The 14,379-nt window shown below is 37.7% G+C and overlaps 1 protein-coding gene across 1 annotated transcript; it reads right to left on the bottom strand.

Annotated features, from left to right (window-relative positions):
- Positions 1–39: 39 nt before the first annotated feature.
- On the bottom strand, positions 40–13,959 carry LOC127441996 (THO complex subunit 1-like). Its single transcript, XM_051699621.1, has 21 exons — positions 13,863–13,959; positions 13,259–13,332; positions 13,014–13,074; positions 12,820–12,889; positions 12,334–12,452; positions 9,327–9,375; positions 8,970–9,065; positions 6,146–6,228; positions 5,978–6,045; positions 5,758–5,866; positions 4,961–5,095; positions 4,742–4,842; positions 4,569–4,635; positions 4,434–4,484; positions 2,160–2,230; positions 1,896–1,991; positions 1,735–1,800; positions 1,560–1,643; positions 1,295–1,442; positions 712–793; positions 40–458 (listed from the first exon to the last, which is right to left on the bottom strand). The coding sequence occupies exons 1-21, from the start codon at positions 13,911–13,913 to the stop codon at positions 181–183; spliced, it is 1,959 nt and encodes a 652-aa protein (XP_051555581.1). The 5' UTR covers positions 13,914–13,959; the 3' UTR covers positions 40–180.
- Positions 13,960–14,379: the final 420 nt, after the last annotated feature.

Below are 14,379 nucleotides of genomic sequence, written 5' to 3'. Positions count from 1 at the left end.
TTGGCTGTTACTTACAAACAAAACCATCAGATTATTTGCTATGGACATTTATTTCAAAAACGTTTAATGCTATTGAAGAATACAAGTCATTTAAGTACAGCAAAAACATACAAATGTTTCATGTTGAAAATGCTTAAAACTAACCAATAAGTTGAAAAAGAGGAAAGGGGACGTGTGGAGCTATGTTTCGTTAAGACCATCTGCAATGTTGCTGAATCCAGCTGCATTGAGGGCCGTGACCAGGCTATCCATTGTAGCTTGGGAGCCTTCTCGGTCCTGCCAGGCCACCAGCAGCATCTTCGCCTGCAACTCCACGTCCTCACTGTCTGACTCTATCACACGGATCTCCTTCTCGCTCATCTCCAGATGGTCCGCCAGCGTCTTCCACTGGGCTTTGAGTTTTGTGGCAATATCATCCATCTGACTGTTTGTCACCATCTTGCTCTGAATGCTGGGACCTGGAGGGAGAAAATGTTATGTCTCTTTAAACCTATGGGATTCTTTCACCCATTTTTTTTCAAATCTGATTGCTTAGAAAAATACTAATGCAAGCTACACGATTTGAGGTCATGTCAGTAGCACAAACAGTGTGTTAGCTAACACCATTACAGTCTTCTTGGCTATGTAATTGAAGACCAACATTTTCTTCCCCTTTTTTTTTTATTGGCTTTCAAACGATTCACAAAACTTAAGGGCAGATGATGTACTCACTATCATTGCTCTCTTTCAGCAGATTATCTCCATTCTCATCATCCTCCTCTCCTGTTTTTATCTCCTCAGATGGAAGGTCTTTCTGTAAGTTTGAGAAAAAACAAAGATGCTTTATTCACGGCTAAATGTAAAAGGCCACTTTGGTAGCTGAAAGAGTGATACTTTTTTGTGTGTGTCTCATTTGCAATTATTAATTGAGACCACATCCACATTAATCCAGATAAATTGTAAAACTGCGTTTTCATTTTGAAACGCTCTCCATCCACACTGCCGTTTTCAAAAAGTTGCTCATCCACACTGAAACATTTAAAAAGGCTTAGGAGAGCGTTTTCAAAAAGCTCAGTTTTCGGGGTACAAAAATGCTGTTTCAGTGTGGATGGAAGGCCAGAACGTAGAGAAAAATATTTGTTTTCAGATTTATCAGGATTAATGTGGACGTAGTCTGAATTATATTGGGCACCCTTCTCTCTAGATCTCAGCATTGACACTGGAAAAACCCATATCTGTCGACCACTAGTTCGTGTTATCTGCCTTTGCTACACATTTCTCTTAGCATCAGATAATGAGGTGAACGTCCACTCACAGGAAGCTCTTTGGCCAGTTTGATGACCATGTTTTCCAGATAGTCAGCCAGACTCTTGAACTGCTGGTTGGTGGGCTGGAAGAAGTGGGGGCTTCGCCGGGACAATAGCCGCAGGGCTCGCCAGCCATAGTTTGAGTTACGCACAACTCTGAGGGAAAACAGCAAATTACTCAATAACCTATTCTGAAGCCTCAGTTAAGTGCGATACATATATAATTCATTATTTTGTTTTGTTAAATGAGCCTGAATTAGTAAATGTCTTTACTTGTACTCATCCTCCACCATGTTTGTAGGATCGGCCTGTTCGATGGCCTCTACAAAAAAATCTTCCAGTGACGGCATGAACTCCCTTCAACCAAGATCAAGAAGTGAATTAATACAAAACCTCTGACTAAATGAAGAAAGCAGGATCTTTTCCAGAGTGTTTATGAAATGCATACCTGCTGTCTGACTTGCACGCCTCCATGTTGTCAGGATTTAGATTCCAAAGCCTTGTAAGCTCTTCACTGATAAAGGTGAAGAACAAAGATAAGCATTAACAGAAAATAAGATTGCAAACCAGCAATATGAATTATGCAATAATGAAATATTAATATCTTACTTTCCCATGAGGATCTTACGATCAGGGCCCTTCCCCAGGAAGTCCTCTGGTGCTGGTCTCTTTCTGCTGGGCCGGATGGGTTTGGTCTCTGCTGGTCTGAGAAAAAAGAAAAAAAAAAAAAATGTACATACAGTATCACACACAGTTCCTGACCACATTATATAATTTAGTCTTTTTAGAAACCTTGCACTAAGAATGAACTTTTCAGAATAAAATGTAACAATACAATTAGAACCATAAGATGAGACAGATCATCATCAGTACCTTTCTTTCACAAAGCTTGGGCAGCCCTCATTCTTCCATGAGTTCCAGTTCTCTTCTGTGTTCAGGATGTGCTGTTGATGATATAATGAATAAACTGAGATGACACTAAGAGATCAGCTAGTTATCAATGAGTAAAACAATATTTTTTCATACATATCAACAAAAGAGTACAAATGAGGGCTGGGTCATACAGTATATCAAATATTTCTGAAATATTATTTTGCTTTTGATATAAAATTAACCCATATCGAGAATATTGCAACGATTTTAATGCTTTTTACTCTGAGAATATGAGAGCATTAATACAGAGATATTTTAATAGCATATTTCTAAATTGACAGCCATTCATGTTTTACATGCAACATATATAATAGATATTTTATTAGTGCCTGTTTCTTTCACAGCTCAGGACAGTCGCAAGTCCCTACATCTTTATATACAAATCTATACATCTTTATATACATCAATCAGCCACAACATTGTGTAGGTATTGTAATATTGTGTAGGTCCCCCTCGTGACGCCAAAACAGCACCAACCCGCATCTCAGAATAGCATTCTGTGATGATATCCTTCTCACCACAATTGTACAGAGCGGTTATCTGAGTTACTGTAGACTTTGTCAGTTTGAACCAGTCTGGTCATTCTCTGTTGACCTCTCACATCAACAAGGCATTTCCGTCCACAGAACTGCCGCTCACTGGATGTTTTTTGTTTTTGGCACCATTCGAAGTAAATTCTAGAGTCTGTTGTGTGTGAAAATCCCAGGAGATCAGCAGTTACAGAAATACTCAAACCAGCCTGTCCGGCAGCAACAATCATGCCACGCTCCAAATCACTGAGATCACATTTTTTCCCCATTCTGATGGTTGATGTGAACATTAACTGAAGCTCCTGACCCATACCAGCGTGATTATATGCACTGCAGCCACACGATTGGCTGATTAGATAATCACATGGATGATTGTTAGTGCCAGGCGGGCTGGTTTGAGTATTTCTGTAACTGCTGATCTCCTGGGACAAAGAAGAATCTGCCCGATTCCAGCCTTGCTGAAGCACCCCCAGATCATCACCAATCCTCCACCAAATTTCACAGTGGGTGCGACACACTGTGGCTTGTAGGCCTCTCCAGGTCTCCGTCTCGTGACCAGGTGGAGGATCGTTGATGATCTGGAGGTGCTTCAGCAAGGCTGGAATCGGGCAGATTCGTCTTTGTGAAGGACGCATAAATCAAGCCACGTACAAGGTTATCCTGGAAGAAAACTTGCTTCCTTCTACTCTGACAGTGTTCCCCAACTCTGAGGATTGGTTTATCCAGCAGGACAATGCTCCATGCCACACAACCAGGTAAATCAAGGTGTGGATGGAGGACCACCAGATCAAGACTCTTGTCATGGCCAACCCCATTGAAAACCTCTGGAATGTGATCAAGAGGAAGCTGGATGGCCACAAGCCATCAAACAAAGCCAGGCTGCTTGAATTTTTGTGCCAGGAGTGTCACCCAACAGCAATGTGAAAGACTGGTAGAGAGCATGCAAAGACGCATGAAAGCTGTGATTGAAAATTAGGGTTATTCCACCAAATATTGATTTCTGAACTCTTCCCAAGTTAACATATTAGTATTGTGTTGTTTAAAAATGACTCTTTACTCCTGTATATTTGCGGCTCGGACAGTAAGCAGCTTTCTCCACAGCAACGTAGTTTCCCTGTGATGCTTGTTTTAATAACAAACATGGTATCCGAGGAAGACTGGACTGTTTTATCCTATGTTGCTTCACTTTATTTCCAGATATTCCAGAGTTGTTTGTTTCTTTAACTTTCTATTGCGACCTGCAGTGGAACTGCGCTGCAATAGTGGGGTTTCCCTCTTACGAAAAATTCTGGGATTCCCCCAGTGCACGAGCGCATATATACATGAACGTGAGGTGCAGCTGATATTTTACATTGGTGTGTATAAATGGGTATAGTTTTTAGTTTGTGCTTTTCCCACTGTAGTCCCAGAATTCTTTCCGCTGTGTTGACGTTTTGATATGATGTTTGGCTTTATCCTATGACGTTTGTTATTCAATCTGTTCACGCACATGCACACTCCTCAAAAACCTGTTCGAACACTGCTGATGTGTTTACATGAACACACAAGCAGCTTTCTGTATGTGTTAAACTGCTTTCTCTTAATCCCTTAAATGGCATAATGAAATCTGCGTTCTTGTTAACATGGAGTTTCAGAATGGAAGAGACAATTTTCTTAACTGCGTGTAAATGTGGTCATTGCTTACCTCAACCATAGATGCAAACTTGTCACCATCTGGTGGGGTTTCTCTCAGTAACTTAAATGGAGAAAAGGCAAGTGAATACAAATAAACTACTTTCACAGGTATCCCCCACAATAAGTTCTCTGTATGGAAACTAACCTGATAGACAAGTTTGGTTGTGTCCTCAATCCATAAAGTCTGATCATCATTTAAAACACAGTTTGAACTGCAAGGGTTGAGAAGAAATTAGGTGTGGAAAAACAACAATTTACAAAAGCAGGACAAAATTGAACTTAAAAGATCACTAAGTGCTACATTGTTGTCTCTCTGACCTCTTGAACTTGACTTGGCCCTTGAGGTACTGGAACAGGATAAGGTATTGAAGCAGAATGTGTCGTCTGAAGTTGCTGTCACTCAACTGAAGGTCCATCAACTGCAGAAAGATGGAAAACTCCCCTCAAATTAAGAGGTTTGTGATGGGAGTATAATGTTCATTCAGCTAGACTGAATTTTTAATGAACGGATGAGTTCTAATGACTGGAAGCACCCACTTTCTCACTGGTGAGAAACTTGGCAAAGTAGACGTGGTCTCCAGCTGCAGTCCTCATCTCCTCCAGCTTTCTCTTAGACGCCTGCATGTCGTCCAGTTTATAACTCTTGAACACGGCTAGTGTCTCGTCTGAATACTGCAGAGAACACGAGTAAAAAAAAAATCAGTGTCAGCGACTGGGAGACCAGAATGATCAACAAATGCACGCAGACCGACTGTATGTTCAGAATATTCTTCTACCAGCTGAATTCATGTGCGCAGGTGCGTAATGTTTCTTTACAAAGTGACATCGCCAACTACTGGCCTGGCATGCATAATACAATGTTTTTAGTCATTTTCGCAGATCCTTGTGAACGGGGATCGTTTTGTAAACGTTGTTGTCTGTAGCGAAACTTTCAAAAACGCAAAAGGAAAAACTTTTCCGTTTTTAGTACATCGTTGTCATGTTTTCATCAACTAACATTATATGCCATTTTAGTCAGAGTGAAAGTGACTAAAATGAATGAATAAGACACGACAAAATATTGACTAAATTTAAATTACATTTTCGTCAAGACAAAAAATATGACTAAATTATGACAATATAAAACCAGACCACACTGCATGAGATACTGTCTCCCTCAATGCAATGTGCTCAATTCTAAAGTCCTTCTAAAATGTGTAAATTCATTGTTCCATTCTACAAATTGTACAATTGTACTATATTTAAACAAACACATATGCTATATACAGTATTGTATACTATGTATAAGACCATAACTGTCAAACAAAACAAGTGTATGTTCTGAATTGAGGTACCTTGAGGAAAGTCATCCATAAGAACTTGTCATAGCATTGTATGGGGTTTCTGAAATAGTCCTGCAGGGTCCAGAACTTTCTGTACAGGTTGTAGTCGATGGGAATAGAGCTACAAAATAAAAGCACTTCATTGTAGGCTTCACTCAAACAGTATAACAACCCTGAACAAAGGCAAAAAACAGGACGTTGACTTTGTAACTAAGATACAAACATCTCCTACCAGGGAGCTGGTGCATCTTCATCACCCATCTCCCCCTCCTCCATCCCCTCCTCCTTCACTTCTGAGTGCTGGGAGATTGAAAAATGCATGTTTATAAATTTCAAAGATGAACTTTCAAAAATATTCAATTTCAGTAAATATAAAGTTAATTTGTCAGCATTCATTTACTTGCAGTCCAAGTGTGCTCTCCTGCTCATTTTTGTTGAACACTGTGATGTTGTCAAGGTTAAACTGACTCTGTAGGTTCAGTCCTGAAATATAGGGAGAAGACATTAGAAATAGACCGCTATTTCGGTTTTACCGGTTAATCGCTGCAGATTGTTGCTTTTTGGAACTATCACTTATCTGCAAAAATCATTATGAATTTGATTCACTTTCATTATTGGCAATATTCATCCATATTTTTATCCTCACTTCAATGCATATTTTGTTATTAGATAAACTGATTAGATAAATCAAGTGTTTTAGATTGAAGGCTCTAAAAAGCTCTAAAATTTAAACTGGTAAATACTTAAATATAGATAACTGTAACAGAGCCCAGTCTGTCATTTCAAAATAAGAGTAAAACAAATGTGTATTTCGGTATTGTTTATAGTTACGAGTCCCACGTTATGTACCATTTCTTCATTTTTTTTCTGGTTATTATTGGGATTTTGTTTGAAAAATAAACTGCTTTTGGGATTTCATTCATTTTGGACTCTAGTAGCCTCAATGTATGTGCCCGTCATATTAACAAAAGACATTCTATAAATCAAGTTTAAAAAACTGTTAGCCGATTAATCCATTACCTGCCTTTTCCACCACCTCAGTTATAGACATCGGCAAACAGATGTTGATCAATAGTGGATTTTGTCGATAGCGAAATCTAAGGTTGTGGAAAAGGCAGATAACGGATTAACTGGCTGATGGTTTTTCAAAATCAATTTATAGAATGTTACAAAACAATTTCCATAAACTTTTGCTACTATGACAGGGACAGACAGAGGCAACAACAGTCCAAAATAAATAAAATCCCAGCAGCAGCTTATTGTGCAACCAAAATTCCATTAACAAAATTAAGAAATGGTGCATAACGTTGGTAAAGCCTGGAATACGCTTATTTTTTCCGGGACTCTTATTTTGAAATGGAGACTTGGCTCTATTATAATCCTTTAAGTATTTACCATATTAAGCTTTTTATACCCTATATATTCACCAGCTGAAGAGATTTGTTTATATTTCACTAGATGAGGTTAACTGATGTGAAATGAAAAAAAACAACAAAAAAAAAAAAAAACAATTAGGAATAATAAAAATGAAAAAAAATACTATCTGCAACTATCGGCATAGATTTTTGCAGACAACCAATAGTTCCAAAAAACAACTATCGGCACCGATTAATCGGTAAAACCGATATATCAATCTACCTACAGGGCTGCTTAGAGTTTTTAAAATCAAACACAACAAGGCCTTAGAACTTGTAACACTGATTATCAGCAAAACAGTGTACCTGCAAGTTTAAAATACTTCAGACATGTTTTACACATACATATAAATACGTTAAAATTGGTTTATGTACCAATTTATAAAAACATCTGAATTAGAGGTCGACTGATATTGGATTTTGCTGATACGATCATGTTTTGAAAGAAATAACAGCAACAACAGATTAATCAGCCAATTACAAACGTCAATGCGCAGTTTCTACCATGTGTGATCTGTGCAAACGACAATAAAATGACTGAAGACTTATGACCATGGTTTTTAAAAGTGATATTTTGAATGTTAAAAAATTTCTTAGTCTTTCCTCCCTGTGACAAGAGTTCAAATGTTATTAAATCATTTTTATTTGTATAGTGCTTTTCACAACACACATCGTTTCAAAGCAGCTTTACAGAAAATCATGCTTTAACAGAAAATGAAATGGTAATATCTAAAAAGTCTTAAGAGTCATCATTGTGTAGTTTGATTAAATGATTGTAAATTGTGTATAAAATAAATAATTAAATAATAATTGTATTTAGAACCCCAGTGAGCAAGCTGAAGGCGACTGTGTCAAGGAACACAAAACTCCATAAGATGTTGGTTAATGGAGAAAAATAACCTTTGGAGAAACCAGGCTCACTGTGGGAGCCAGTTCTAACAGTTCTAACTGGCTAACAGAATGAATATAATGCCAATATTAGTTATTTATGTGCAGTGCAAGTCATGGTTTAAAATTAGTGAACTAAGTAAGTGTTAAGGGCCAGTGTTTAAACAAAGATTTTGTATGAACTAAGATTGAGGTTAATTAGGTTAATGGATGTGCAGCCAAAATACCAATAATAACCAGAAAAAAAAAAAGAAAAAAAACATTTGGTGCAAAACGCAAGACTTCTAACAATAAAACAACTCCCACAACACACCGGGGACTCTTTATTTTGAAATGATTGTGCTTCAGTGCTTCCAGCTGCTCATTCAAACAGATAAATTATGCTCTCTTACGTTCATCTACATGGTATTACAATATAAACACTTTGAAGTACACCTTGTCATAATTCATCAACAGTAGATCATCAGCGATCACGTGTCATAAATGTCAGGTATTCATTTATTGCAAAATGCTCCGAAGCCCCTCAGGAAACACTAAATCTCGAGTTCCCTGCGTGCTTTTCACTTTGAAGCCTGCAGCGCATGCAGATGATTTGTTTATTAAACTAAATCGTAGCCTTTTAAAGTTTAATAATCACATCAGGGCCATAACGTGATTCTGGTCTTTACATCCCCAAATTTAAGACCCCTTTAAATGAAAATTAAGAATATTTTTAAACCATTTAAGATATTTAAGAGTTTTTATAACCTTAAATTTTAGAAAAGAGAATTTTAGACATTTTAAGACTTTTTAAGGACCCACAGGAACCCTGACCTATATTGACAAAATCCACTATCGGTCGACCCCTAGAAGACATCCTCTTTAGCTACAAAAACAGATTAACCCCTAAACAAATAATAAAATACATAAAAGAAAACATACCAGATTTTTCTGACAAAGGGAAGAGACGTGCTAAAAATAGCTGGATTCGTCCACAAAACACTGTATTCTGAGATTTGGAGAGTCTCCTGAGGAGATCTGTAGGGGAACAGAGGTAATGTCAGGATACATCAAACTTTTGACAGTTATATTGGTGACATATCAGCATCGGTCAATACTAATGATCTTATAAATGATCCGCAATTATCCGATTACTCCAATAGTATTCTTATTTGTAATATTTATCCTTATTTATACATTAATAATTCAGGCACCCAAATTTCTTAGATAAGCGTATAAGTGTTGCAAAGTAGTATAGATCCAATTAATGCTTATATAATAAAAACCATCACAACTCACCATTACACATTCTTAACAAATAATTTTTTCCAGCGGAGTAAAATGTATTCTGTAAACATGAGAGAAAGCACACATCAATCACAAATACTAGTGTAACTTGAGGTAGACCGATATATCGCTTTTATCAATTAATCGGTGCCGATAGTTGCTTTTTGGAACTATTGATTATCGGCCAAAATCTCTACCTTTATTTGTTTTATACCTCATCTTGTGAAATATATATATATATATATATATATATATATATTTACAGTTGAAGTCAGAAATTTACATACACTGAAGTCATTAAAACTCATTTTTTAACCACTCCACAGATTTAATATTAGCTTTTTAATAGTTTTGGCAAGTCGTTTAGGACATCTACTTTGTGCATGACACAAGTAATTTTCCCAACAATTCTTTACAGACAGATTGATTCACTTTTAATTGACTTTCACAATTCCAGTGTGTCAGAAGTTTACATACACCAAGTTAACTGTGCCTTTAAGCAGCTTGGAAAATTCCAGAAAATGATGTCAAGCCTTTAGACAATTAGCTTCTGATAGGCTAGCTGGAGTCAATTGGAGGTGTACATGTGGATGTATTTTAAGGCCTACCTTCAAACTCAGTGCCTCTTTGCTTGACATCATGGGAAAATCAAAAGAAATCAGCCAAGACCTCAGAAAAAAAATTGTGGACCTCCACAAGTCTGGTTCATCCTTGGGAGCAATTTCCCAAAGGTAAAAAATGCCCAAAGGTAACATGTTCATCTGTACAAACAATAGTATGTAAGTATAAACACCATGCGACCACGCAGCCATCATACCGCTCAGGAAGGAGAAGCATTCTGTCTCCTAGATATGACCATAGTTTGGTACGAAAAGTGCAAATCAATCCCAGAACAACAGCAAAGGACCTTGTGAAGATGCTGGAGGAAACAGGTAGACAAGTATCTATATCCACAGTAAAACCAGTCCTATATTGACATAACCTGAAAGTCTGCTCAGCAAGGAAGAAGCCACTGCTCTAAAACTTTTTCGAGAAATGTCCTCTGGTCTGATAATGGCCATCCTTATGTTTGGAGGAAAAAGGTGAGGCCGTGAAGCATGGGGATGGCAGCATCATGCTGTGGGGGTGCTTTGCTGCAGGAGGGACTGGTGCACTTCACAAAATAGATGGCATCATGAGGAAGGAAAATTATGTGGATATATTGAAGCAATATCTCAAGACATCAGCCAAGAAGTTAAAGTTCGGTCGCAAATGGGTCTTCCAAATGGACAATGACCCCAAGCATACCTCCAAAGTTGTGGCAAAATGGCTTAAGGACAACAAAGTCAAGGTATTGGAATGGCTATCACAAAGCCCTGACCTCAATCCGTTGGAAATTTTGTGGGCCGAACTGAAAAAGTGTGTGTGAGCAAGGAGGCCTACAAACCTGACTCAGTTACACCAGTTCTGTCTGGAGGAATGGGCCTAAATTCCAGCAACTTATTATGAGAAGGTTACCTTAAAAAGTTTGACCCATGTTAAACAATTTAAAGGCAATGCTACCAAATACTAACAAAGTGCATGTAAACTTCTGACCCACTGGGAATGTAATGAAAGAAATAAAAGCTGAAATAAATAATTCTCTCCACTATTATTCTGACATTTCACATTCTTAAATAAAGAAGTGATCCTAACTGACCTAAGACAGGGAATGTTTTCTACGATTAAATGTCAGGAATTGTGAAAAACTTAGTTTAAATGTATTTGGCTAAGGTGTATTAACTTCTGACTTCAACTGTATACACACCAATCAGCCACAACATTAAAACCACCTGCCTAATATTGTGTAGGTCCCCCTCGTGTCACCAAAACAGCACCAACCCGCATCTCAGAATACCATTCTATTCTTCTCACCACAATTGTACAGAGCGGTTATCTGAGTTACCATAGACTTTGTCAGTTTGAACCAGTCTGGCCATTCTCTGTTGACCTCTCTCATCAAAGAGGCATTTCCGTCCACAGAATTGCCACTCACTGGATGTTTTTTGTTTTTGGCACCATTCGGAGTAAATTCTAGAGACTGTTGTGTGTGGAAATCCCAGGAGATCAGCAGTTACAGAAATACTCAAACCAGCCACCAACAATCTGGCACCAACAATAATCCATGTGATTATCTAATCTGCCAATCATGGGGCAACAGTGCAGTGCATAACATCATGCAGATATGGGTCAGGAGCTTCAGTTAATGTTCACATCAACCATCAGAATGATGAAATGTGATCTCAGTGATTTGGACCGTGGCATGATTGTTGGTGCCAGATGGGCTGAATATTTCTGTAACTTCTGATCTCCTGGAATTTTCACACACAACAGTCTCTAGAGTTTACTCCGAATGGTGCCAAAAACCAAAAACATCCAGTGAGTGGCAGTTCTGTGGATGGAAACGACTTGTTGATGAGAGAGGTTAACAGAGAATGGCCAGACAGGTTCAAGTCTACAGTAACTCAGATAACCGCTCTGTACAATTGTGGTGAGAAGAATAGAAAGCTATATATATATATACACACACACACACACACACAGTATATATACTTCTACTGTATATACAAACTCTTCATCTGGTAAATATATAGGCTATAAAAAGCTTAAATTGGTAAATACTTACATATAGAGCATTGTAACTGAGCCAAGTCCCCTGTGTATTTCTGGCTTGTTTATAGTTAAAAATCCCACATTATGCACCAAATCTGAATTTTTCTGGTTATTATTGGGATTTTGGTAGCACAATAATCTGTGTTTGGGATTTTATTCATTTTGGACTCTTGTAGCCTCAGTGTCTGTGCCTGTTATAGTAAGGAAAGACTAAGAAATGTTTCATCACTCTACATGACTAATCGGTTATCGGCCTTTTCCACCACCTTGGTTTCGGTATCGGCAAAATCCACTATCGGTCGACCTCTAAGTGTAATTACCCTAAAAACTTTTTTATATCAACCACTACTAACAATTAAAGAAAACAAAACTATTCTTCCAAACTTACAGACTTCCACGTAGAAACATTTTCTTCAACAAATGTAAAGATTTTGTCACATTGATCCAGAGGGAGACAGTCGAGAACATCTGCCAGAAGAAGAAAGGGACTGGTGGCCGAGCAGATGCCTGTGTGGACATGAAGACCAAGAAGACGATAAATCAATGCAAAAATATTGCTGATCTCCAACTTATAACACTGCTCTCTGTAATACTTGATTCTGATTGGTCAAATGCAGCATTCTGTGGTCAAATACAGTAGATTATATTATAAACAGTATAGTATAATATATTATAACGAACACTTTCCTACGCAATTGATTTCCTATATAGCTTGAATCACTCCACTTCACACATTAAACAATAACACCACTTAGGTTTTGGGTCCTGATCACATTACCGAGGTTTATTTTGCAATAATGACTGACTGTACAGTATCCCCATTATAGAGACTGCAAACCACAGATGGTTTCTAAAGCGGTATAAGTGTACATACCTTCAGTCACACCATCTATACTGATGTAGATCAGAGAAAGAAAATCCTCAACATTCACTTTCTGCTTCACCTGTAAAAAAAAAAAGTACAATCTCATCAGACTCATTGTCAAACCGTTAGTGATTCAAAAATCAATGCAAGCACCTCAATGCTTTAAAATGAACATGAAATCATTAGTAAAACTGCAAACTCACTATCTGTTCTTCAAGGACTCCTCGGAGAGCTTGGTCAAGAGTGGTTTTCTTCTCCGTTTCACTGTGAGCAGTCAAATAAAAACACAAAGAGCATCTCAACAGCTATCCATACAAGACTATTCAAATCTTCCAACATTAGCGCATGCAAATGAATCATTGAGAAAACAAATGGTTCTAACACATCAAATCAACTGAGGATTAAATCAATGACTTTTGAAAGATAACTGATAAACAATATCACTTACTTTCCAGGCAGATGACTGAAAGCGCTGGTCAGGGGTTTACAGTTCCGGATATCCACCGCACTTTTGGTGGCAGCCTACAGGGTAAAAAACACACTTTTAGTATGATTTAGATATAAATCATGTAGATTTGAACGCTTAAGCTATTTTAGACAAAAATCATCATTATTTTTGATGAAATCATGTTTTCTTTTGGCCATGTTACCATGATATTAACATGTTTTTAACGTATTGTACCATGGTAATACCATGGCTTTTTAGACATGTACCGTGGTATACTCTGAAGCACATGAATACCATGGTATTACCATCACTGTACCATGATACCACTGAAATGTCCTCCACAAACATCATCAGCTATCTAGGGGCCTTCATTAACAAATCACTGTCTATGGCTAAATACCCAATAGATCAAATGCATTATGAATAGCCTTTCTGTTAATCTACTGTGATCAAATATGAGTTTATTGTGGAGGAGATACACGATCATGCTCAACTTTGGCCGCCAAGATACTCAAACTAATCATTTTTAATAGCGGAATCGTCTGGCAATGTCAAAGCACTTCTGTCGGCCACTGATAGTCATGATATAACATTGACGGTTTACCGTAAATTTCTCTCTGGCTTCAGTGAAGTTGAAATGGGACGGAGGCGACATCTTTACAAGCGCTTTGTCCGTCTGACTCCTGACTCAATGTACTTCCGGTTCATTTAAAATGTGAGCGGAATGTGTGACAGATGTCCAGCAGATGGCAGTCACGCCCCTTTTACACGCGCGCATTTCAATCAACAATCAAATATGCATTACAGCATTATATTGTGATTATTGCAACACACGTAAAATTATATAGTTACATCACTAAAACTCTAGTAACTTGGTTTTAGTCGGTAGGAGAAGATGGGGGAAGATATGCCCCACTAAAGACCAATGTGCATTTACTTTTAAATTAGAGAAAGGAGATGCTATATTGTTTCATTATGATTTTGCAGTAACTGTAGTAAATTATCCTCCGTGCCCAGTAGTTGGCGATATGCACAAAGAAACGTCAAAAGTAAAAGAAGAAGAATGTGAAAGTGGATATTTAGAGGAAAAAAGGACTTAAATATTGATCTGTTTCTCACCT

The sequence above is a fragment of the Myxocyprinus asiaticus genome, chromosome 6 (assembly GCF_019703515.2).
Source record: "Myxocyprinus asiaticus isolate MX2 ecotype Aquarium Trade chromosome 6, UBuf_Myxa_2, whole genome shotgun sequence".
Classification (NCBI taxonomy): Eukaryota; Metazoa; Chordata; class Actinopteri; order Cypriniformes; family Catostomidae; genus Myxocyprinus; species Myxocyprinus asiaticus.
This window is presented reverse-complemented; position numbering and strand designations above follow the sequence as displayed.

Bases quoted from the DNA above. Each gene is read 5' to 3' on its own strand.
- LOC127441996 (XM_051699621.1), bottom strand. From the start codon at position 13,913: ATGTCGCCTCCGTCCCATTTCAACTTCACTGAAGCCAGAGAGAAATTT. The intron at 9,066-9,326 runs GTGAGTTGTGAT...GTTCCCCTACAG, and splicing joins TTTGTTAAGAATGTGTAATG to ATCTCCTCAGGAGACTCTCC. The intron at 794-1,294 runs GTGAGTGGACGT...TCAAACTTACAG, and splicing joins AACTGGCCAAAGAGCTTCCT to AAAGACCTTCCATCTGAGGA.